Source organism: Natrix helvetica, assembly GCF_964273705.1.
Source record: "Natrix helvetica genome assembly, chromosome: 1".
Taxonomy (NCBI): domain Eukaryota; kingdom Metazoa; phylum Chordata; class Lepidosauria; order Squamata; family Natricidae; genus Natrix; species Natrix helvetica.
The window spans coordinates 33,697,079-33,722,346 of record NC_138548.1 but is presented as its reverse complement, the minus strand read 5'-3'; the positions used below and the strand labels follow the sequence as shown (position 1 = coordinate 33,722,346).

Here is a 25,268-nt window from a genome sequence, read left to right as displayed (position 1 = left end):
GACAATGAAGCAAATTATTTTTCTTCTCTCTTTTATTTCTCCAGTTTTATGTATGGGGAACTCACAGATAAGAAAACGATTGAAAAAGTTAGACAGACATTTGACAACTACGAATCAAATTGCTTTGAAGTCCTTTTGTATAAGAAGAACAGTACGTATATGAAACCGTGTGGATTTTGGTTGCCTTTGAAAGGGTCATATATGCTGGTAACATACTTATTGTTGATCTTAACAGAGAATGCACACAAGAGGGAAGTACCGTCACAATAAACAAGTGTTTGCAGAAATGTTTTAAAAAGTATTTGGGGAAAGAAAGAAAGAGGGGGGAGGGAGGGGGGGAGGAAAAGAAAGAAAGGCAAAAAGCATTGTGAAGTTTGATTAATGATCATTGAATGCTGACTGATTTTGGCAGGAAAATTGGACTGGGGGTGTTAGTATGGCATGCCCTGATCAAGAGGTTTTCCTGCTTATATTTCTGTCCAGAGCCTGTATTTTTGCTACTAATGGATACTATAGTAATAAATTTTAAAAACAACACTCTAACTATAAATCATGGTAAAAGAAGCAGGGCATGGCCTCAGGCTACTTAAAATGAAAAATTTTGGAAAAAGGCAATGGGAAACATCAACTTGGTTCTTGTGCATGGAAACAGGTGCATTACCATTGAATTCAACTAATCTTCTGTCCTCTGTGTTTATTCTGGTTAAATGTAGTTTCAAACATCTGTAGAAATCCTTAAAAAAAACCAATGTCACACTGAGATCCTTTATCTTTGTAAATTGCTGTAATAATTCAGAAGCTCAGACTTATTCAGATATTTTATAAAGCTACATTCTTCATTAAACTACAGAGAATAAGCTGAAGTAAATATATGAATTAAAATTACTAGAAATCTTTTAAATACATACAATCTCTGAATTTATAAACTCTGGCAAATGTAGAAAGTCCAGTGCAATTTTCTCTGGTAACTGCTGAAAGGAAAAACAGTGATTGGATTTGTCAAGAACTGGACATTTGGAGAGGTGTAGTTGTTACCTCAATCCCAGTTGCATTGGAAACGATAGTTTTGGTGAGCATGTTATGGCCAATTTACAAAGGGAAGAAGGCTCCTCAGCTGAGCAAGAGGACAGTGGTTTACTGGCCTGTCAACATACTGAATTGTGTATGACACTAGTTCTCAAACTTTAGTGACGATAAAAGGAAAGCAATCTACAACTAGTTCCCCAGCAAGAAAAATCTGTCATTTAAAATAAATGAATGGAGCTAGCAGATTGTAGAACTTCATTGCCTAATATACAATGTGTTCTTTTATGTTTTGAAAATCTTCAGTTGTAAATAGAGATGATCAAGATGAGATTTTAGCCCCCACCTCACCAGCATCTCTCAGCAGAACTGACTCCTGTTGTTAGGCAAAAAAATTAAAATGAAAAAAAAAAAAAAACCCAGCCACTGTTTGTGGGGCCACTAAAAATACATCCAGCTTTTTTGAATCAGAGTCTGCAACATTCAGAGAATTCTTTCTCTGAAACAGACTCGCAAAATCAATAAGGCATTTCCAAATGAAATGACAATGGCTTCCTTTTAAACACTCCCAGTTCTCCAGAGAATACTTTGGAAAATCAACTTCTGTTCCCAGACTAGTGGAAATGGTATGTCTTCCTCAGACACTGATTTCTAATGGTAAGAATCAATTAATAAAAAAACTTCCAGGTCTTTTTCCTGTAACAATGATTAGAAGTATTCTTTGGAAAGAACTATATTGCATAATCACACCTCAGCTGAAGCAGGATGAATGTTTTATTGTAGATTCAACAACTTGGAAGAAAGTGCCAATGAATATATATATATAATAGAATATGCCCTTTTTCGATTATGGATAGTCCTAAAATTAGTTTTCATCTCACACTCCTGCTCTTTAATTAATGCTGCTACAGTCACGGCATCATCTTGAGCAGCCTTGGGACAAACATTTTGAATATGACACAGCTACTGTTTTTCATTATCTTATGAACAATAACATTCATGTGAGATTAAGTGATGTGACTGCTTGGTACAATCACTTGGCTCTTGAGTAAAGTTCTTGTTCAGGGTGCCTTCCAGTTTTTTGAATCTGCTTACAAAGTATGGCTATTAACCTTCCATACCCTAAGCAAGAATGGGCATATCAGGTCTTATCGGCAGAAATTTAAGAGGTCTTTTCTCCTGTATTTTGATAAGGCCCTACCCAGAATTTTCACACTGCTTGAAGTGGATAGCATTATGTTAGTTGCTGTCTTCTTGATTAATGTGACTTATAGTGATGCAATTTCATTGGCTAATGCTGTTGTTTTTGGTTGACAAGAGTCTCTGATGGAGCGCTTCATCATAACTCCAAAGCAATTCCTCAACTGATCTCAAAGTTTTCCAATTTTGAGATAATTACACAGCTATGCAGCTCAGCAAAGCATTTTGCAGGTTGTCAAGGCTGCTTATGAAATTTAAATCTGCTATCTTTATAAAAAAAAAAAGACAACACTACACCAAACTGGGATTTTTTGGCTGCAGTGCTAAGATCAGAGGATAAAACAACCTTCCTTCCTTCCTTCCTTCCTTCCTTCCTTCCTTCCTTCCTTCCTTCCTTCCTTCCTTCCTGCCTCCCTCCCTCCCTCCCTCCTTCCCTCCCTTCCTGTTACATATGCACCAGCCCTTTCTCTCACACACAAATGTGTATGATATAACTTACATCTTGATTCTCAATATGTTCTTGATGCTGAATTGCAGCTGCCTCCTTTTTTATTTCTTCCAAACCAATGGGATGTTCAAAGGAAATTCTGTAAAGACAGAACTTTATCTGTCTGGCTAAAAGAAGGACAATGGTCTGTAAACAGAATCAAACAGGATGTAAAGACCTGCCTCAGCTATCCCCTCAGGAAAGCATGACTCTTGAAGCAATTAGTTATCAAAAGGAATTTTTACTGAGAGAAAGTGACTTCAGAAAAGTCAGGTGGAATCTGAAATTCCCATGTAAAACATAAAACTTTTCTTACCAATTTAAACCTCAGCCCCCCTTCACCAGTCCATTGGTAGCCAATACAATTGCACATAGGTGTTTTGAGAACTCTGAGTTGTTAACTTAATAGCAGTTCATCCCCAGGATGCAGCGACCTTGGTGTCAGGCTGGAACCGTCTGGAGGCCATCTATATTGGTTGGGAAAAGAGTTTGCAAAAGAAAGACTCTAAAGATGGGTCAGATTTTTAGAGGGGAAAAAACAGGAACTACCCTCCCCCCATGCATCCTAATGAGAGAGGTAGTTGGGCAGCAGCTCAGAATGCAACTGACTGTTTCATTCGTAAAACCCCTTCCCTTGCAATCATGTCGCCCAAAGTAGAGCTATTAAGAAACTGGAAGGAATTTCCAGAACCATTTTTTCTCCGTGTTCTCTCTAGTCTAACACAATATTGGAAAATTTATGGAATTAGTTTGGGATTATTCTCTTGCTGACACAACAGAACCACATTTGGCAATGATGGTAGTGGCAGAAGCTGGAGAAATGAAGGAATGATGGCTCAGATCAGGACAAAGGCTAGAAAATTAACAAAAAGTATTAATACATCTGTAGGCAAAAAACCACTGGGCAAATGGTGCAGTGATGTTGATGTTGATCCATTCTTTGAGAGTCATCAGACTCCCTATGTGCAATAACTACATGATAAGTAGCTACCACATGGCTAGGGAGCAGAGTGTCTATTGACTTTGGTTGTCTATAAAAAGTATAAAGCTTATATTCATACATAGTTTGAGTTTTGAAATAGTTCATCATGATTTTGGTTGCCTGGCCCACATCATTTTCAGGTCTCTTGTCCTTTGGCTACAGATGGTTTCTTTGAAATAATGGAACATAATTTTCAAAATGCTTAGGAAATGGGTACATTTGTTCCAGAAAGAGTGTATGCAGAGGTTCTCCATTGCTTTCTAATAAAGGTCATAAGATTATGCCATTATAGTGGTGAGGATTAAAAAAGTTGCAATCAACGTTTTTATAGGGGAAGCAGAATGGAAGCCTAGTCTAAATAGCAGACGGTGTGATGAAGTCCATCTTCTGAGCACCTCCTGGCATCCACACGGAAGGCTGTCAGAAAAAGAATGCTGGGTTAGATTAGATTATGTAGTTTAATTTCACAATGATCTTTTTACATACTTAGATTTATAGAATTGGCAGCCAGAGATATTTGAGTCCCACCTTCAACCTCATGCTGATCTGTATGCCAGGCAACAGACATAGTAACCTCTACTAAAGAAAAAGGGGGCTCAGATTGTAAGATATGGAAACAGGAGGATCCACTGCGAGTGAAGGACAGGAGGGAATGTCAAAAAAAATCATGATGGTAGCTGTCAACATGCAATCAAAGCATTACTTTTTTTGACTAAAGGGGGATGGGGTGGTTGATTGTATGGTTGTGATTACCATCTTAAGTTTTTCAACCCTCCAGATCCCCTTGTCTAGAAAGCAAAGATTCAAGAATGAAACAGAAAAGGAAGAGAAGAAGGGTGCAGCTACTGCCCTTGTTTGCAGTCCCATCTTTTTGCAGATTTCCAAATTAAGGCCAATTTCTTAGATCAAACACATTACCACAATGGTTTGCCCAGTTAAGAATGGTTAAGTCCTAGTTCTTTCAGTGACTAATTCTCCCATTCTATTCAGTGGCACTCAAATGCCTTTCGCTATAATAACAGCTCATTGTAAACATGATAAGTGATCATTAGGATGATGAGCCTGATTTCATACTCCTTTTGATCTGATGTGTGCTTTATTTATTTATTTTTCAATTACAGGAACACCTGTTTGGTTTTACATGCAAATTGCACCGATAAGAAATGAGCACGACAAAGTGGTGTTATTTCTTTGCACTTTTAAAGATATCACTTTATTCAAGCAACCTATTGAAGATGATTCAACCAAAGGTACTTCTGAAAATAATGTTTAAAACAGATTCCCAGAAACTGGAAATTCTATTTTTCTGTCTGTCTCACTCTCTCTCTCATCTATCTATCCTGAAAATATATTGTATATATATATATAAAAAACCTAAATAATATTCTTTCTTCTTCTGCAAGATAGGTATTCTAAAATCTGGTTGACTGTGGATCTGGAAAGAGAAATAGTTCATCATTGCAATTGTAAATAGTTACTATATGAAAGACCTCCCAGATTTCACCCCTATAGTAACTATATTATGTGTTGCTACAGTGAAAATGAGGCAATAGCTGATGCAAGTCTGAACAATGTTTTTTTTTAAATTATGGTTTATGTAATTTACTGTTCCTTAAGTGAATTAAAATTGATTGATGTTATTGACTTATTGAAAATGGATTCTTCTACTGTAGTATTGCACACCACAGAATTCTCAAATATGAATTCCTCTAATAATGTTAGACTTTATTTGGCATCCCTTTTTCAGCAACCTTTTTATTAAAAAATAATCCCTCTGTTGGTACAATGCAAACATGGGAAGCAACAACAGGGACAGGCTAAATGACATAAGAACTAGAGTTCAGCTTAAACTTAAATTCAGCTCAACAAATCAGTAATGTCAGAGTAGAGCCTCTGACATTGCAAAAAAGTGATGAACAATTTCAGTCAATGTATAAGGACAGCATCAAGTTTAGGAAGGTTTACTTTGACAGGCGGCAGTCCTCTGGGTTTAACTCTCTCAGCAATCCTCTTGCTAATTTTAAACTTTTTGCTTGGGAAGGGTTATAAGTCTACAAAGGAGTACATTTCAAACTCAACCCCTGGAGTCTATACTTGAAGAATCACAGATTGTGCAGCTGAGATCATGAGGTTCCAAAGGACCACCGTGTTAAAAGTAGATTGAAAATACTAAGACAAAACAATTGCCTGGCACAGCTTTAACACAACCTAATGACCTCCAGATGTTTTGAGACCACAAAACTCTGAATTCCTGATCAACACAACCAAGTCTTATGATTATAGAAGGCACCAAGTTTGGATCACTCCTGTATGTGACAGACTTAAAAAGTAATTGAACTAGTACATGGAATGCTAATATCTAACAAAAGAAACTCTCTTTCGGCAGTTGTTACACTCTGGAAATTGCATAATTCATATTCTGTCTCCTGAAAACAATATTGTCATACTATTATACTTAGAAACTTCCCAGCAGAACATAGCTTGGGGGGATGAACAAGAGGATTATATACAGTGCACTGGGAATATATAGGAATTGGGGAGAAGGAAGATTTGTGTGGAAAAAATAACTCAAAATATGTATGGGGTGTGTAATTAGGAAACTATATTTTATCACATGAAAAGAAAAGAAAATCAGCAACACCAGACTTATACATAATAAATAACCTTAATACCACAATCTCATGGTAGATAAACAGTGTATAAATATGAGGCTGTATTCATTATGCATGGGGAAAATAAGTTCCAATGAAAAATTCAGTGAAACTAAAATATTGATGCTGACATACAGCAAGCTTCCTATCCAATCTTTTGAATTATATTATTATATAAATTTCAAACTTGAAATAATAATAATTTCACTTTACAAACTAAGATTGAATGTCTTGATGAGGTCCATTGTGTTCATGGAAATATTTTCTACCAAGAGTCTTGGCATTCACTAACTATTTCAGTATAAATAAAGGAGGGCTCCAAGGAAGACATGCTTTGTATGCTGATCTTTTTAAGTTGAATATTTTGGGGGGATTTCTGATACATTCAAATTTGAAATATCCTTTAACCCAGTGGTTCCCAATCTTTTTTTGGCCATGCCCCACCTAAGCATCTCGAAAATCCTGATGCTCCCCCAGAGGTGAGTACCTACTCTTTTGGCCCGGTTCAGCTGAGTAGGTAGTAACTCAGCTGGCCACACCCCTGAACCAGTTCTATTGGTGGCGCCATAGGCGCCACCATCTTGTCTTTTGCTTCTGTGCATGCGCAGATGCATTTTTTTACCTACTGCGCATTCGCATGTAGTGCACATCAAGCATGCATGCATGCATACAATGCCACACACACCCAAAGCACGTCACTGAGCAAACTGGCAGTAGAAGAAGCTGAAACCCACCCCTGATGCCCCCCCCATGACATATAATTCTTACTATTCAAAAAGTGAACTCCTACTCATGCGGAGGTAGCCTAAAAGGCCATTAACTTGGTTTAAACAAGATTCCGAAGAACGTGGCATCCATGAAAGTGAAAAATAAAAGAACGAACTTGGGTCCTGGTTCTGTATCCTCACTGCTGGGTTTCCCCCAGCAGCCATCCACTCTCTCTCCCCACAGAGCAGCTCTCCCTGCAACCACCCAGCAGCAACGCCCACAGGAGAGAGAGAGAGAGAGAGAGAGAGAGAGAGAGAGAGAGAGAGAGAGAGAGAGAGAGAGAGAGAGAGAGAGAGAGAGAGAGAGAGAGAGAGAGAGAGAGAGAGAGAGAGAGAGAGAGAGAGAGAGAGAGAGAGAGAGAGAGATAGATATTCTGTGTCAGGGTTCCAAATAGCATCCAAAAGTAAATCAGAAACCAAGGCAAAGTATTGCAAAAAGTTCTAATTTATTAAGAGAGCCACGTTGGCACATCTGAGAAAACCCGAATCTGAAAGCTTCCCAGTTTTCCCCACCCAGTTGAAAGTTCAAGATCTTGCCCCCACACCCACAAGTCCATCACACGGTCCAATCTTCCACTGCCATACTGGCAGTTCCACCCATCCAGTTCCGGGCAGGGGCAGAGGTGCAAAGACAAAGGATGACCTTGGCTTTCTAGAAAGAATTTGGTTATGACTACATAGCATCTCACTCCTACAATCCCTCCCTCCCATTTTCCCACAATAGAAAATGCATAGTAGAATCATAGAAAGTGTGGCAGGCCAAAGATCCAAAAGAAAAGATGGCTCTAGGCCTGACTCTCTGCTACTCCCATGATCTTTAGTGGGAAAACATCTGATTGGCTGGCAATTGCTCCCCCCCTCCCCAGCTGGGATATCCTTTTCAGACCAGGTCCTAGGAAATGCACTTTAACAAAGACAACAATAGGTAAATGAAACACAGCTGTTTCATCACAAATGTATAAGAACAATTAGCAGGCTTTCAAAAATTCAGTTAATAGCTCATTTTTGAATTGCTCCTGCTAAAAATCAAATTGCCCCCCTGTGGGGCATGGGCCCCACATTGGGAAGCACTACTTTAGCCACTTCTTGAAAAGCTGTTGTCATATGCAACAAACAATACAAGTAGTCCTTGACTTGTGATCACAATCGGACCAGAAATTTCTGTTGCTAAGTGAACAGCATTATTGTTAAGTGAATTTCACCCCATTTTACGACTTTCCTTGCCAGAGTTTTCAAGTGAATCGCTGTAGTTGTTAAATGAGTAACACGGTTGTTAAATGAATCTGGCTTCCCCACAGTTTGTTTCTCAAAATGTTGCAAAAAGGGGGTCACATGACCCCAGGACACTGCAGCTGCCATAAACATGAATCAGTTGTCAACTATCGGAATTTTGATCATGTGACCATGGGAATACTGCAACGGATATAAGTGTGAAAAATGGTTCTACATCACTTTTTTCAATGCCGTTGTAACTTGAATGGTCACCAAATGAATTGTTTAAAGTTGAGGACTACCTGTACTATTCTCCAAGGCACCTGAGGGTAGAACAAGAAGCAATGGGTGGAAACTAATCAAGGAGAGAAGCAACTTAGAACTGAGGAGAAATTTCCTGACAGTTAGAACAATTAATCAGTGGAACAGCTTGCCTCCAGAAGTTGTGAATGCCCCAACACTGGAAGTCTTTAAGAAGATGTGGGATATCCATCTGTCTGAAATGGTATAGGGTTTCCTGCCTAGGCAGGGGGTTGGACTAGAAGACCTCCAAGGTCCCTTCCAACTCTACTATTGTATTGTATTGTAAATGAATTAATTCTCTAACACGGTATAAAGTAGTTCCATTCATTAAAACAGGGGTCCCCAAACTTGGCAACTTTAAGACTTGTAAACTTCAATTTCCAGAATTCTCCAGCCAGATATGCTGGCTGGGGAATTCTGGAAGTTGAAGTCCACAAGTCTTAAAGTTGCCAGGTTTGAAGACCTCTGCACTAAAACATTAGCAAGCTTCATAATTCAGTAATTGACTGAATGATGTATCTATGTAAAAAATCTAAACATCTCAGTCCCTTGAGCCTGACAATGCAGTAGGCCTGGCAAAGTTCCATACAGCTTCTGCAAATGTCAAGCATATATTTTACAGTCTGACTGTAATATATCTTTAGGTAAGGCAACCTAAAAGCTGCATTTCTGCATCTATCTATTTAGGGAACTGCATGCTCCAAGTTTAATTTCTCAGTCTGATTTCACAGGTCTGCAAAAAAAAAAAAAAAAAAAAAAAATTCCGAGAGCTGTTTTGGTTATTCCACATAATCTTTATGTTTTTTGGTGCGCTGAATCCGAAAATGACCTCCATTTTGTCATAGGACATCACGTTTCCTGACAATTTAGGTAACTATGTTAAATAAGGCAATACTCAAAATAAATGGAAATAGACTTATAAAATTAAAGTTTTATTACAATATTTTCATGAAAATCCTTTTTTGAACTGAAATGAGCTCACCTACACACACTAAACTCGATTCTTCTTCCTTGTGAGGCTCCTCTTGGTGCATTTACGCTTGTGAGTAGCATCTGGAATGTCTCTCTGAAGCATCCAACAGTAGTCTGCCATCATTGTAATGCTCCATTTTCCCTGGTATCTCCTTTCCATCTCTTTAATGTCTTGGTGGAATCGTTCACCTTGTTCCTCACTCACAGCTCTCAAATTTTCAGGAAAGTAGTCAAGATGGGACTGGAAGAAATGCACTTTCAAACTCATCAGACAACCTAAAGCTTGAAATGCTTTCAGCATTCTTCCGACGATCTTTTTGTAGTGAGGATCTTTGTTATTGCTTAAAATTTTCTGTACGACTTCTTTAAATGCAATCCACCCTTCTTTTTGAGGATCCGTCATGGTATTGACAAGCCTTCTAATGTCTGGTCTGACAAACACACCTTCCTTCAATTTTGCCTCCGACAGGCATGGAAACTTGGTGACCAAGTATTTGAAGCATTCTCCATCTTTTGGAAGTGATTTTACGAATTGCTTCATGAATCCCAATTTTATGTGGAGAGGTGATAGAAGAACTTTATGGGAAGGTACCAAAGTTTCACAGGACATTTTTTTCACTGACTCTTAGCACCCTCAGCTGCCAACTCTTCTTGGTCCAGTGATTTTGTCGGTCTCGACTGTCCCATAGACACAGAAAACAAGGGTATTTGGTATACCCAGCTTTTGCCCGAGCAGCATGCACAAGACCTTCAAGTCCCTACACACTTGCCAACCATGCTCTTCATATTTAAGTTTACGAAGAACCAATTCCAAGTTCTCGTAGGTTTCCTTCAAGTGTATGGAATGACCTACAGGTATGGAAACGTAAAAACCATTGTGGAGTAAAACTGCTTTGAGACTTCTTTTTGAAGAATCTATAAAAAGATGCCCTTGCTCTGAATCATATTGGATTTTAAATTGACCCATTAGACCTTCGACATCGATGCAATAAACCAACTTGTCTTCCTGGGTAAAGTAAGGAACGAACTCCTTTTCACAATGTCTAAACCATGAAGATGACACTCCTGGCAACAATAAATTCCTGCTTTTCAGCCTTGATCTGAGTAACTCAGCGGCATCTTTGGGAAGATTCAAGTCTCTTACCAAATCATTCATCTCCTCCTGAGAAAACAATTTTGGTCTTGTATCATCTTCAAAGTCAGAACTTGATTTGTCATCTGGTTCAGGTATGACTTCACCTTCATCGGAGCTATCTCTTCCAAGGTAGCAGGGGGGATGGTTCCTGGTACATCTGTGCCATGGGGGATGGGACGAATTGCTGAGTGAAGATTGGAGTATGAAATGGAATGCTTCCATTTGGAATTAAACCCTTTCACATCGCATGAACAAAAATAACAGTCATCACAATGGTTCTTTTGCTTTCGCCATACCATAGGAATCCCATAACGGAAATATTTTTTCTTACCCTTGAACCAGTTTCGGAGGTCCTCAACACACCATTTGCACACTTTATGAGGCGCCCAAACTTTATCTTGATCTCCAATTTTTAGTCCAAAGTATGCAAAGTATACTTTTTTCACAAAGTCTGTAATATTCTGCTGTTGCTTCAATACTGTATATTCACCACAGATGAAACAGAAACTGTCTGGCGAATTAATACATTTTCGCGGAGCCATAACATAACGGTTGAAGAATGATGAGCTAACATGAATTGCGATGAAAAAGTGTGAACAGCCTAGAACCAACAACCTGATGATGATTCGTGCACAAGTGTGGCATGCAGGAGAGAGCAGCTCTGTGTCTGTACACGAGACGTCACAGTGCTGGCCATGCCCCCTGCACTGACCGGAGATGTTGCTACCTGCCTTGTGTCTCCCTCCCACTGGATTCTTCAGGAAAGATTAACCCCTTCTACCATTAGAAGCACAGACTTAAAACCTGCTTAGCTTATGTGTATATATTGCTGACCATCAGATTTACAGTGCTATATTTTTTTTACATAACTCGGACAAACCCTTTAAGGTTTTTTTTTTGGCATTTTATGTCTTAAATGCACTTATGTGAATTAATTAATAGTAATTTGGACTTTAAATTTGGTTAAAAACCCATAATATAATTTTTTTTTTAAAAAAAATGATAAATTTGAAGACAATTTTGCATGTCATGGCAAATCATGATGTCTAGGAGTATTTTCAATATTTTATTTGTTTTCAGCACACCAAAATACAAGGAAATTAGATGAAAATAATCAAACAGCTTTTTAGTCGCAGACCTGTGTAAAGATTTTTTTTTATCTTATTATTTTTATAAATAAGAAAGCAGACATGCTTCATATATTTTACTCTTCCTATTTTTCTCACAACACCACTAAGAAGTGGGTTGGGGTGAGAGAGAGTGACTGGCCCAAGGTCCTGTAGCTGTCTTTTATGGCTAAGGTAGGACTCACAATCTCCTAGACCAGTGATGGCGAACCTGTGGCATGCGTGCCACAGGTGGCACACGGAGCCATTTGTCAGGGCACACGAGGTGCTGCCCTGTCAGCTGGCCAGCACGCATGCGTGCACTGGCCAGCTGAGTTCACCCTTTTTTTAAAGCCATTTTTCGCCCTCCCCAGGCTCCAGAGGCTTTATAGGAGCCTGGGGAGGGCGAAAAGAGCCTCCGCCGCCCCCCCGGAGGCCCTCCGGAGGCTTCATGAGCTTCTGTGAAGCCTCCGGAGCATAAAAAACCACCCCTATGGGCAAACCAGAAGTTCGGGAACAGACTTCCGGTTGGCTCGGAGGGTCGTTTTGAGCACTCCAAAGGCTTCAGGGACCATCCGGAGGCTTCCCTGAAGCCTTCGGAATGCTTAAAATGAACCTCTGAGCAAACCCACACTTATGGCTGCGCTCCCCCCACTTAAGGCACACGAGCCAAAAAAGGTTCGCCATCGCTGTCCTAGACTTTAGCCTGCAAACTTAATCATTGGTAAGGTATCTCTTCCAAAGTTGTGCTAAGTTTATCCTTGGCCATGAACACATATCTTAATAAGATGTGATTATTTTATGTTATTATGTTTTGAAAGTATGCCTGTGCTGCCCCAGCAGTATATAGCTAGTGTAGGAATTAAGAACTGTGTCCTTTAAGAAACTACCTCATGGGAAATATAGGCAGAGACTGCCTTATGGAAATGTAGTTCCATAACATGTGATCACATCTGTGTTTCTGATTGGCCACTGGGATATTTTGCCACTGGGACATTTTGCAAAGTTTATAACCAGTCAGTTTGAATGCCTTTGTGAACCGGAATAGTAGTGTTTTATATCTCCGCTCAGCATGGGAGTGAAATCATCATCTTTTTATACCACCTGATGGGACAGATTACGGAGAGTCAGAAGTATCTTAACACTGAACTGTAAGTTTTGCTATTAAGAATGCCTGATAATAAACTTGATCTGAAAGAGATTCCTAAGTGTGGAGTTAACTGCATGCCCCGAGCAAGCACACAACGCCCAAGGCAGAACAATGCCTTATAACTGTGAGGGCGAACCTATGGCATGCATGCCACAGGTGGCACACGGAGCCATATCTGCCAGCACGCGAGCCATCAGCTCCGGCGCCCATGCGTGTGCCAGGCAGCTGATTTTCGGTCTTCCGGAGGCCCTCCCCTGGCTTCAGGAAAGCCTCTGGAGCCTGCAGAGGGCGAAAAACAGGCCCAACGGGCCAACCGGAAGTTTGGAAATGATCCATTTCTGGCTTCAGGGAGGGCCTGCAGAGGGTCGGGGGAGGCCGTCTTCACCCTCCCCAGGAAAGCCTCTGGACCTTGGGAAAGGCAAAAAACGGAACTTCTGGAAGTTCCATTTTTTGCCGTCCCCAGTTTCCGGAGGCTTTCCTGAAGTGTGTGGAGGGATAAGATGGCCTCCCTTGGCCCTCTGGAGGCCCTCCCTGAAGTCTCCTGGTGCCAAAATGGGTGTGTTTCCGACCTCTGGAGGGCCTCAGGAGTCCGGGGGAGGCCATTTTTGCTCTCCAGGAGGCTTCAGGAAAGCCGCACCAGGGGTGGGGAGTGTCACACATGCATATGTGTGAGTGTGTGTGTGGGGGGGGGGGTTGAATGCGCAGGTGCAGGTGGGTGGGGTCATTGCATTGTGGGTGTGGGGCTATCGCGCACACGTACAATTTTGGCACGCGAGGACAGAAAGCTTCAGCATCACTGCCTTATAAGAAGAATTGGAGTTTCATTTCCAGGAAATGAATAAAACCCTTTTGAGGGTTTTATTAACTTGTCCACCAAATATAATAAAATATTTCTTCTAATGAATATAATTTCCAGCATTTATTACTGTATGATTTGTCTACCCTAGCAATTATTGACAGAGTTGTATACCACCTACACAATACAAAAGTTTTACAATACAAAAGCCCTACAATATCCTCCTTTAGACTTTTTTGTTATAGCAAAAATAATTAGTATTTCTTCCTTACATTCTCTAAATTAATTTAAACACCACCTTTAAAGTAGAGTTAGATTTAAAAGTATGGTTAGTGGAAAGAAAATTTGCAGTAACAATTAAACATACACAAACACAATAATTTTTTTCAGCACGAAAGAAGCAATTATTTATTAATTAGTTTATGAAATGATAGGACTTAAACTACAAATTATTTTTTTTTCAATTAGAGCTTACCTTGAATAGTTCCTCTTGTTGTAAATTCCAATAAAATGGGGGGAAAAAAGAGCATAACAGAATTACTACTCAGCTTTTCACAGTAATATAAATATATATTTTCTCAGACTATATTCTCCAGAGGATGAGTGCTGCATATTTTACCCTGGAGAAATGTTTGTTCATTTTTTTCCTGCCTAAAAATAAGAGGATAATGCTAGGGAAATATTGAAACATCTCTATAATAGAATCAATCTGCAGATGAAGCAAACAATGCCAGATGCGTTAATAGTGAACTAAAGCCAACTCACACACACCTGTGCATCACTGGATTCACTAATCCCTAATTGCTCATAATTCCCTAATTGCTCATTATATGTATTTCTGCAACCAAAAGTGTGCATTCATTAACACAATTGAAAGCCGCAAAGGCACTTTCCTTGTGTTGAAAGTTGTGTCAGTGGAATACTGTAGATTGAATTTCAGTCTATCCCTTGATGATGTTGAAATGAAAGGGGGAAATCAGGATGGGGCATTCACACTTTTTACCTGCTCTTGGGGGGAAATCCAAGAACTGTAAAATAAGAGGTTTCCTTCCAGTCATATTAAGGATCCATTAAATTCAGCAATTTATCTCCATAAGGGTCAAAAGTAAAAAGAGGAGGTGAGTAGGAAGCCTTCTTGTTTCTTCACCTCCTTGCAAATTCTTCAACCATATTAACCATTAAGTAAGCTCAGTCCCCACTGGGCAAGTTTTGCATTCCCATTTATTCCCTTTCCCCCCTGACAGATTTGAATTTCTCTGAGTCTTCTGCTACACACCATTTCTCTCTAGATGATGCTTCTTTAAGGTTTCTAACTTAGAGAAGGAGCCACCTCTTAGTTTCTCCGCTAAAATGTTATATGCAGACCTAATTAATGGATATTAGTCAATCCTGAAAACATTTAGCAGAAAATAGTGCATTGTTTAAATAATGGAATGGGGTGATAATTTGAAAATGTGTAATTTGTGATTTTAATGAGCTGCCATCATGTAGAATGTCAGGGATGGTTTGAAGTATTCCCTGCTATTCTTCAAATGCTGATAACTAGCTTTCGGCAGAGAAACTAAATAACTTTGCCTTTGGCCTGTTGACAGGTGCTCAATCATTGGAAAAGTTTCATATTCTTCCAGTAGTGAGTCTTGGTCCCATTTAAACTACCAAATGAAATATTTGTGCTGTTTCTTCTTTCAAAGCAATGTGGATTCACTCTTCTGCAAAAGGCAAGCCCCCTTCAACCTCTTCCTTTGCTTCAGGTGATCTCAGTCACAAACTTTAGGTCATGATTTCCACTCTCTCCATGCTAGAAAAAATCTTCACCTGCTGAATTAGTATGTACAGTATTCTACTATTATCAGAAGCAAAGGAGACATGGGTGAATTGAGCCTGGCTGAAAACTGCACAACCCCCAGCCTTTCTCTTTAGGTGTTCCATGGAGCCCTGTTAGAATTTCAAGAATCCAAACTTTCATTTAAAAATATTGTATCTAGGGGTCATGGTTGCCATGGTTTCAGAAGAAGAAATTGTCTAGTGTCAACTGTGGTTTCCATAAAAACTACTCATACTGACCCTTCTTTCTTGTTTCAAACCAGTGAGCATGATTGGAACAATATATAGCTCTTTCAGAATTTCTCCCATGATGAGTGTAGTCAGACACAAAACATCCATTTATCAGAAGGAAGATTAGTGAAGTTGCTTCCTGTTAAACCCTCCAGCTTCCTGGAAATTTTGACCTTTATTTTTTCTTTTTTCCTGGACAATTGAACACACTTTTGATCAGAGCACTGAACTTCAACCACTCTCTTGTTCCAGTTTCTAAAATCATGTATGGCCTGCTTACCATATGATTGTTATTTTGTTAATTAAAAATAAAAATAATTTAAAAAAAAAATCAGATGGAACAGAGAATCTGGAAGTGATCAAGGGATTTATTGGTAGGCTTGCTGGTCCCAGGAGATTCACACTGCAACTGTGAATGAACAATAAAAGAGGAGTGAAGTATATAGTTTCTGTGGGAACGAGGTCGCCATTGTATATGTGCAGATCAGTTTTCCTGATTGGAACACATATACGGAATTTGGGATTGAAATAAATTGAGTATTGAACGCGGGTTGAGCTGGATGCCCACTGGGAGGACCCAATTTAGAAAGCTGTGCTTGCAAAGGCAAAGCAATATCGAAACCATCTTAACAGGGACTTTCCAGACTGAGGCAGTTACCAGCAGCCTAGGAAAACACGTGGTTAAAGCCGTTAAGATACTCATATTGAAAACACCGCTTAAGCAGGTAGAGACTAAATATAACCATATTAGGCTATATTCTATATGTAACCAAAGATAGATCAGAATGCTTTTGTTTCCTTATACGCTCTTAATAAAAGAGGGGTTCAGAACACGCTCTGGGCTCACTCGCCTCGAGGAAATGCTTGTGTGTTGTCTTCATTATGAGTAGTCCACCCTATGCGGTTAAGCAATCCCGCAAGTTTCCCTGAAGTCCTACAGCTGATACAAAGGACCAGATTGGTATAATACAGTGGTGGGATTCAGCTAGAGAACTGGTTGTTAAATTATTTGAATCCCACCATTGGTATAATACTAAATGCTGGAAACTGGAAGACTGTGAATTCTAGTCCCTCCTTACTTACAAGGCTAGTTGGGTGACCTTGGCCTGGTCATTCTCTCTTAGGCTTAAGAACAAGGAGGAAATGGCAAGCCAATACTGAAAAACCTTGCCATGAAAACTGTAGGGACTTGTCTGGCAGGTATTAGGAGTTAAAAACTGACTTGAATTCACACACACACACTCACACACACACACGCACATTTGGAAACAGAGCATTAAGTGAGCTGAATCCTTGCTTTGATTAAATAGGACAGATATTATGTATTTATAACTCTTGTAAGATCTATAAAAAATTGGATTATTTCCCCCCTTATTGTTCTTGTTTTCTTCCTGTTGCTATTGCTGCTTTCTAGCTGTTCCTATCTAAGCTTGCCTGATCTAACTATGCTTTACTTCCATCGGTGTACCTACTGGTGTGTTTACATTTCTATTAATTGTTGCATGATGGATTGGAAGATGAGCAGAATGACTTATTTCATGTCCATGGTATCACTTACACTTGCACTCGTATGGACAGAGATCAATGGGCAAATTATATAATTACCCTCCCAGAGTCTTTAGATCCTGTATTCCATTTTTAACTTAAGCATTTTTGCTAACAATTATGATTGCAAATGCAACTCTGACACATTGATTTAAATGCTTTCATTATTTTCCTCATTCTAAAATGAGACAAGCCATGACAAAGAGGTTAATTGCAACTCAATAGACCTATGCTAATGTTTTATTAAGAAGAGAATAAGTCACGACTGCCTTTTTGGCAAAGCAAACCTGCTAATAATAAGGCAATAAGAAGAAACTTGGTTTCTGTATCAGCCTTGAAAATAGCAAAGCAATCTTTAAGGCACTGCCTTAGAACAGAGAGAAAATGAAGTTCACCCTTCCCAACAGAGAGATGTTGAAACGTATAAGGTGGCTACTGCTCCAGATGTTGGAAGCATTGGCTCAATTCCCCACTTATCTCAATCTGTTTCTTTGGGCCACAGAAGGGCTAGTCTTCTGCATTACAAAATAGTAGCTGATGCAAATTGTTATGTTCCAGCTTCAGTCTTCCATTTGTGACAGGGAGCTTGCAACCTTAGTTTATTATAGAGAGAAATGAGACTCTTTCAAACTCATCCACCACTACTAGTCAGGTTGCCAAAGATTTTCAGCAACATCTGGGTATCTGTTGCTCTTCACCTCCGTTTTAGAGTGTCTTAGAATGAACACCACAAAATTTGCTTCTCTTCTGTACAAAAATGTCGTACTGTTTTGGCTCAGAGCAGATTTCCCCACATCCGATATCACTTAATGTTATCCATTATTAGAAAGCTGGTTGTTTGATTCATAAATCTGATCTGAAGGAGAGAGTTTAATGTCCAAAGCAAATACAGAACTGGTTTCTAGCTCAGAGTAATGTTTGCTTATTTGCAGTTTGTTTACCCTTATGGTGCCTGTGTGTGTGTGTTGGGGGGGAGAGGGGAGGTGCATAATAGCTTGCAGTTGCAAAAGAGGGGTTTCTGAATTTGAATTCAGAGTGCACCTGCTTCTCAAATTTTTGATCTATCTAATCTCTTCCCATCCTCCTTGTAATACTTTTGTTAGCCAAAAGAGGAAGAAATGGTTTATTTTGTTTATTTTGTTAAATTTATTTGCTCCCTATCTTGTTGTAGGGATGATCTAGGTGGCTTGCAATAACAAAAAGGAAGAAAAATGAAAAGCGTGTAAACAGAAATAAAATAATAGAAGAATAAAACTAAAAATCACAAAGGAACACAATGAGAATAAATACAAGGAGATGGGACACAGTATACCCCAGGACAGTGATGGCGAACCTATGGCATGCATGCCACAGGTGGCACGCGGAGCCACTTGTCATGTGCGCACTAGCCAGCTGAGTTTACCCTTTTTAAAAGCCATTTTCCACCCTCCCCAGGCCCTCCCCAGGCTCCAGAGCCTTTATAGGAGCCTAGGGAGGGCGAAAAGAGCATCCCCCGCCCCCTGGAGGCTCCCCGGAGGCTTCATGAGCTTCCCTGAAGCCTCCGGAGTGCAAAAAACCAGCCCTATGGGGAAACCAGAAGTTCGGAAATGGACTTCCGGTTTGCTCGGAGGGTCGTTTTGACTGCTCCGGAGGCTTCAGGGAAGCGTCCTGAAGGTCCCTCAAGCCTTCGTAGCGCTCAAAACGAGCCTCTAAGCAAACCGGAAGTCACTTTCGGTTTGCTCAGAGGTTTGTTTTGACTGCTCCGGAGGCCTCAGGGAAGCATCCTGAAGGTCCCTCAAGCGTTCAGAGCGCTCAAAACGACCCTCCGAGCAAACCGGAAGTGACTTCCGGTTTCCTTGGAGGTTCATTTTGACTGCTCCGGAGGCTTCAGGGAAGCATCCCGAAGGTCCCTCAAGCCTCCGGAGGGCTTCCGGGGGGGCAGGGAAGACTGTTTTTGCCCTTCCCAGGCTCCTATAAAGCCTTTGGAGCCTGGGGAGGGCCAAAAAACATGCAAAAAATGGGGGGTCGCACCTGTAGTGCGCGCATGTGCACTGGGGGGTCACGCATTGCATTATGGATATGGCACACCTGTACACTACTAAAAAGGTTCTCCATCGCTGCCCAAGGAGTTCTGGAGTGAGAAAATATAGACTGAGAAAATTCAACATTTAATTTGTCAGACTACAGGTCTGGCTCAATTTGGACACCTTTTCTTCCTACCCATACTACTATTTCTATATAAACATGGGAGGTCCAATGTCAGGCATTGGTCTTGTTGTAATTGTTCCAGATTAGAGGAAGATCGGAAGGCCAAAGGGATAGATGCAGTCAGAATGAGACATATGGTGTACAGTCAAGAATAGTCTATCACTATGTATAATGACAAGATGCATGGTCTGATGCATGACTTTGCTACAAAGAATAAAATACAATAGCAGAGTTGGAAGGGACCTTGGAGGTCTTCTAGTCCAACCCCCTGCCTAGGCAGGAAACCCTATAACGTTTCAGACAAATGGCTATCCAACATCTTCTTAAAGACTTCCAGTGTTGAGGCATTCACAACTTCTGGAGGCAAGCTGTTCTACTGATTAATTGTTCTAACTGTCAGGAAATTTCTTCTCAGTTCTAAGTTGCTTCTCTCCTTGATTAGTTTTGACCCATTACTTCTTGTTCTGCCCTCAGGTGCTTTGGAGAATAGTTTGACTCCCCCTTCTTTGTGGCAACCCCTGAGATATTGGAACACTGCTATCATTGTCTCCCAGTTCCTGCAACCGATCCTCATATGTTTTAGCCTCCAGTCCCCTAATCATCTTTGTTGCTCTTCTCTGCACTCTTTCTAGAGTCTCCACATCTTTTCTACATCGTGGTGACCAAAACTGAATGCAGTATTCCAAGTGTGGCCTTACTAAGGCATTATAAAGTGGTATTAACACTTCACATGATCTTGATTCTATCCCTCTGTTTATGTAGCCTAGAACTGTGTTGGCTTTTTGGCAGCTGCTGCACACTGCTGGCTCATATTTCAGTGGTTGTCCACTAGGACTCCAAGATCCCTCTCACAGTTACTACAGTTACTACAAGGGCTTTTTATGATTGGCTTGTTTTGAGACTTAATCAAAAGGCTTGTGCTGAAGCTTACCAAAAGCAAATGCCACAGTCTGTCCTGGGCTTCTGAACATCTTTGAGAAAAAACAAATAGTTTTTCTAGTGGTGATCAGAAATCTTCAGTTCAATTCAACATTGCTTCAGTTCATCACACTCAACAGCCAAACTGATTTGATTCATTTTACATCATTGGATTAATTTGGGAAAAGTGACAATTCAATTCGCCATCAGACTGAACATTTGAAACAAATATTCTCATGGTAAATACTTTTCTAAAGCTCTTGAAATTTACTTTTTCCATTGTACATCTTACTTTGTTTAGAATACCAGAAATTCTGGATTTTTGTTTTTGTTTGAAAAAAATATTGCCATATATGATTCAATGCTTTTTCATATTTGTTTATATCTACTATTTTGAAACTACCATAATTTTAAAGGGAATATAATTTAATTCAATGTGATTTCAGTTCCTGGAACCCATAGAATGAACATTCTCAAAATAGTCTAAACTCACTTACCAATCCTGGATAAATACAAGTAATGTTTATTTTGCTTAACTTAACTGGAGTTCGTGCTACTTTGAAGATTTCATATCACACAGACCAGGAGGTGAATTATTTCTTCCCCATGTACTGTATTATCCTTTATAACACAATTGGGATATTCCAAAAGTGTGGACCCTGTATGTGGTAGATCTATGCCCATTGATCTTTTCGTGGATACAGGTGTAACTTAGAAATACCCTTTCCCGAAGCTTCTTTCCATCCTAATTTCCTTTGGATAGCTGTCAATGTGAAGGATTAACATTACTTTGGAAGAAGGAAAATAATTTATAAAAGTTCACAATATTTTGTTTCAGTTAAACGTGAGTATATAGCAGCTTTATTTTTTCCTCAACAGATTCCTTATTTTCCTGATTCCCATTTGCATCCATAAACTGTGCATGCACTGTCATTGAAAAGGCATTCCATTTTGGAATATTTGGATATAATATATGTGAAATATAATAAAGTATGTGAAAAATCAGTGTTGAGAAAAAAACAACTGAGCCCAGAATTTGTTCTCTGTTATAGCATGTAATTCAATAAATAGGAGTATGAGGGAAATTCAAAATAGTGAAATCATTCTTGGGTTGCTGTTGCTTTTTTGTCTTTTAACGGATTAACTTTACTGCCTTGATATTATCAGGCCATCTGACAATTTTTCTGATCAGAAGGCCTGAGGTTATTGCTTAGAAAAAAGGATATAATTTCAGGGCTGTCTGATTCATCAGAAAATAATAGATGGTTCCTGAAGCACTAAAGTAAATAAAAGGAAACCAGGCTGGTTTTCTTTGTGCTGGGTTAAAGCTGTTCAAACTTTTTGCTCATACTTCATAAACAGGATATTCAGAGAAGAAACCTTATCTTCTCCATAGCTCCTGAGGGTAATGGAACAGCCTGCCTTCTTGAGTGATAGTTGCTATCTCACTGGAGGTTTTCATGCAAAAGTTGGGTTGCCATTTGCCCTGGATGGTACATTCTGGATGGTATGGTTGAACTATGAGAACATCCAGGCCTCTTCCAACCTTATGATTCTATCATCTATCTATCTATCTATCTATCTATCTATCTATCTATCTATCTATCTATCTATCTATCTATCTATCTATCTATCTATCATCTATCATCTATCTATCTATCTATCTATCTATCTATCTATCTATCTATCTATCTATCTATCTATCTATCTATCTATCATCTATCATCTATCTATCTATCTATCTATCTATCTATCTATCATCTATCTATCTATCTATCTATCTATCATCTATCATCTATCTATCTATCTATCTATCTATCTATCTATCTATCATCTATCATCTATCTATCTATCTATCTATCTATCTATCTATCTATCTATCTATCTATCTATCTATCATCTATCTATTTATTTATTTATTATTATTATTTTGTTTTGTTTTGTTTTGTTTTGTTTTATTTTATTTTTATTTATTTAGTTTGTCATACATGTACAAGATAACAGGTATAAGTATAAACATGGACATGAACAAAGGACATGAATACAAATAAATGGGGACAGTGGCACAGAGACAGTAGGCACACTGGTGCGCTTATGCACACCCTCTTTACGGACCTCCTAGGGATGGGGTGAGGTCCACGGTAGATAGCTTGAGGTTGAAGCTGTGGGAGTTTGAGGATGTAACAATGGAGTCAGGTAGAGCATTCCAGGCACTGACCACTCTGTTGCTGAAGTCATATTTTCTGCAATCAAGTTTGGAGCGGTTTACCTTGACTTTGTATCTATTGTTTGCCCAACTATTATTGAGGTTGAAGCTGAAGTAGTCGTTGACAGGTAGGATGCTGTAGCAGACAATTTTGTGTACTATGCTTAGGTCAGACCGTAGGCGGCGCAGTTCCAGGTTGTCCATTCTATGGTAAAGTCTGGGACTCAGGATGACATAATAGCAAGATTGCTTTATCAAATTTTGTCATGCACAATATTTTACTTTCATTAGCCTAAATGAACAAGAAAGGCTGGGAATATAACCTTTCCCTCTATGTCCTGCCAAACCACTGCACAAGAAATGAATTCCAGAATGGCTCATTGATTCGAAAGAGTGCATAAATGAGCACAATTGGCTTCTGATGGAAGAAAGAGGGGAGAAAGAGGGGGAGAGAGATTTTTTCCCTTCAAGGCTAGGGTGAGTCCATGCTTCTGCATCTGCTTGTCAAAACGAGGTCAAGTTGATGCCACCTCCTGAGCATCTTCCTGAAAAAGGTCTGGAACAACGAATTTGAGCAGCTAAAATGTTAAACGAGGGAATGTTTCTTTCTGCTTGAACATATTAACCATGCCAACAGCTTTCTACCACTGAGATGGAAGCCCTTGGGGCTAGCAGCTGCTACTATTCAATAGCAGTTGAACAGAGGAAGACCACTTAGTGTAGTGTTTCGAGTGTGGAGAACAGAACATCCTTCAACCGTATCTAATTTTTATTGGGTGGATCGGTTGGTTTACTTAATTAAACTAATTTGAATCCCTTAACAAAGATGTATACTGTTAATTAGACCATATATTAGATATATATTTAAATATGTTTTCAACCAGATTAAAAACAATAAAAATATAAGAAAAGAAAGTTGAAAATTAGTAACCAAGAAAGAAAATAGAAAAAAAGAGGAAAGGTTGAAAGGAAAAGGAAAGAAAACTTTATAAAGAAGTGGCTTTCAATTTCTTTTCCAGTAGTTATAAATGCATTTGTATTTTACCTTCTCTAAGGATACATTATAATTTTCTTCTTCTGTAAGCTACCCTTTTTAATATTCAAACCCATAAATCAGAAATCAATTCTTTTTCTCCAGCAAGAAATCCAGAAGCGATTTCCAATCACTAATAAGTGTAATTGTTGAATCTTTCTCTAAACAAACAAGTGGATTTTCTACTAGTTCCATCATCTTCATTATTCACCCCCATTGTGAATTTTAACAGTCTTTTCATTTTTGTGTGTATATAGTAGTCTCATAGTAGTGATCATATATAAACATGGTCTTCTGAGGCTCTTTTCTAGTTGTCTGTTGTTAGTGCCCAAGAGAACAATTCTGTTTTCAGTTGAATCTTAGTCTTTAACATTCTTTGAATCAATGTAAGTATTTGAACCCAAGATTTTCTGGGGGTTTTTTAAAGTCCAGGCATGATAAAATGACCCTTCATGCTACCCACATTCCAGCATAAATTTGAAGTACACATTCTGGATAATTTTTTAGGAGGCATATACCAATGTTACATTATTTGTAGAAATTATTTTTTAAATTATAACAATATGAATTCCAGTCCTTTCAACCACTTTTCCAACTGTTCCAACAATATGCTATGTCAAAATTCTTAGTCTATTTTATCATACATTCTTTCACTTGTTCATCTTTCACTTCAAATTTCAGCAAGGATTGGCACGTTTTGGCAATTACATGTTCATCATTTGCACATAATTCATCTTCAAAATTCTGTCTTTTGTTGCTGAATTCCAAATTTCCTGTTATCTACCTTGAATCTTTCTATTAATCCATTATACAAAACCATTGAAAATTAAATCCCTCTGTAGTCAATTGCTCTCCAGATTTCATCTTATATTCACCATGCTCTTGTTCTAACAACTTAAATTGCTAACCATTACCTGCTTTTTGTTATTAAATACTTTTCTTCTTTCGTTTTTCTTTCATCTAACATTGCTTATGTTTTCTCTTTCTCTTTTTTTTGAGCTTGCTATTATGCTGTATAAAATGTCCTAAACACTTTACTTGCATTCTAATGCATTTTTCTATCTGTGTCTATATTAAGATTATTCTCAAAAATTATTTCAAGTTCTTTTTGCAATCTTCAATTCCCATTTCTTTCTGCAATAACCTTCCATTTAATCTCCACCAGGAACAAGTTGAACCTGCAGCAAAATGTTGTAGTGCATTTTCACCTCCCAATAAGACAATTCTGCAGGATCTGTCCAGCTAGCTGTGTTTGGTCTAGTGGCGTGATGGCGAACCTATGGCAGAGCCTCTCTGCAGGCACACAAGCCGTTGACCCAGCTCAGCTCCAATGCACATGCCCATGCGCCTCCCGCTGGGCAGCTGGCTTTTGGATCTCTGCTACACGAGCACCGGGGGGGGCGGTGCATGCGGGAGATGCGTATGCATGCATGGGGGCAGAGGAGTGCAGAGGGGTACATGCATGCGTGGGGTATGGGGCTTATACAAGGGTCACGCATGCATGTGCGGGGCAGTGAGGGAGGTGTCACACACCCATTGC

General features: G+C 39.3%; 1 protein-coding gene across 1 annotated transcript in view; it reads left to right on the top strand.

The window, feature by feature from the left end:
• KCNH5 (potassium voltage-gated channel subfamily H member 5) overlaps positions 1–25,268 on the top strand; it is a 253,979-nt gene that overhangs the window by 26,221 nt on the left and 202,490 nt on the right. The window contains exons 3-4 of the mRNA XM_081935609.1: positions 45–151; positions 4,814–4,942. Coding sequence (XP_081791735.1) covers positions 45–151; positions 4,814–4,942 — 236 coding nt within the window. The remainder of the gene's footprint in view (positions 1–44; positions 152–4,813; positions 4,943–25,268) is intronic.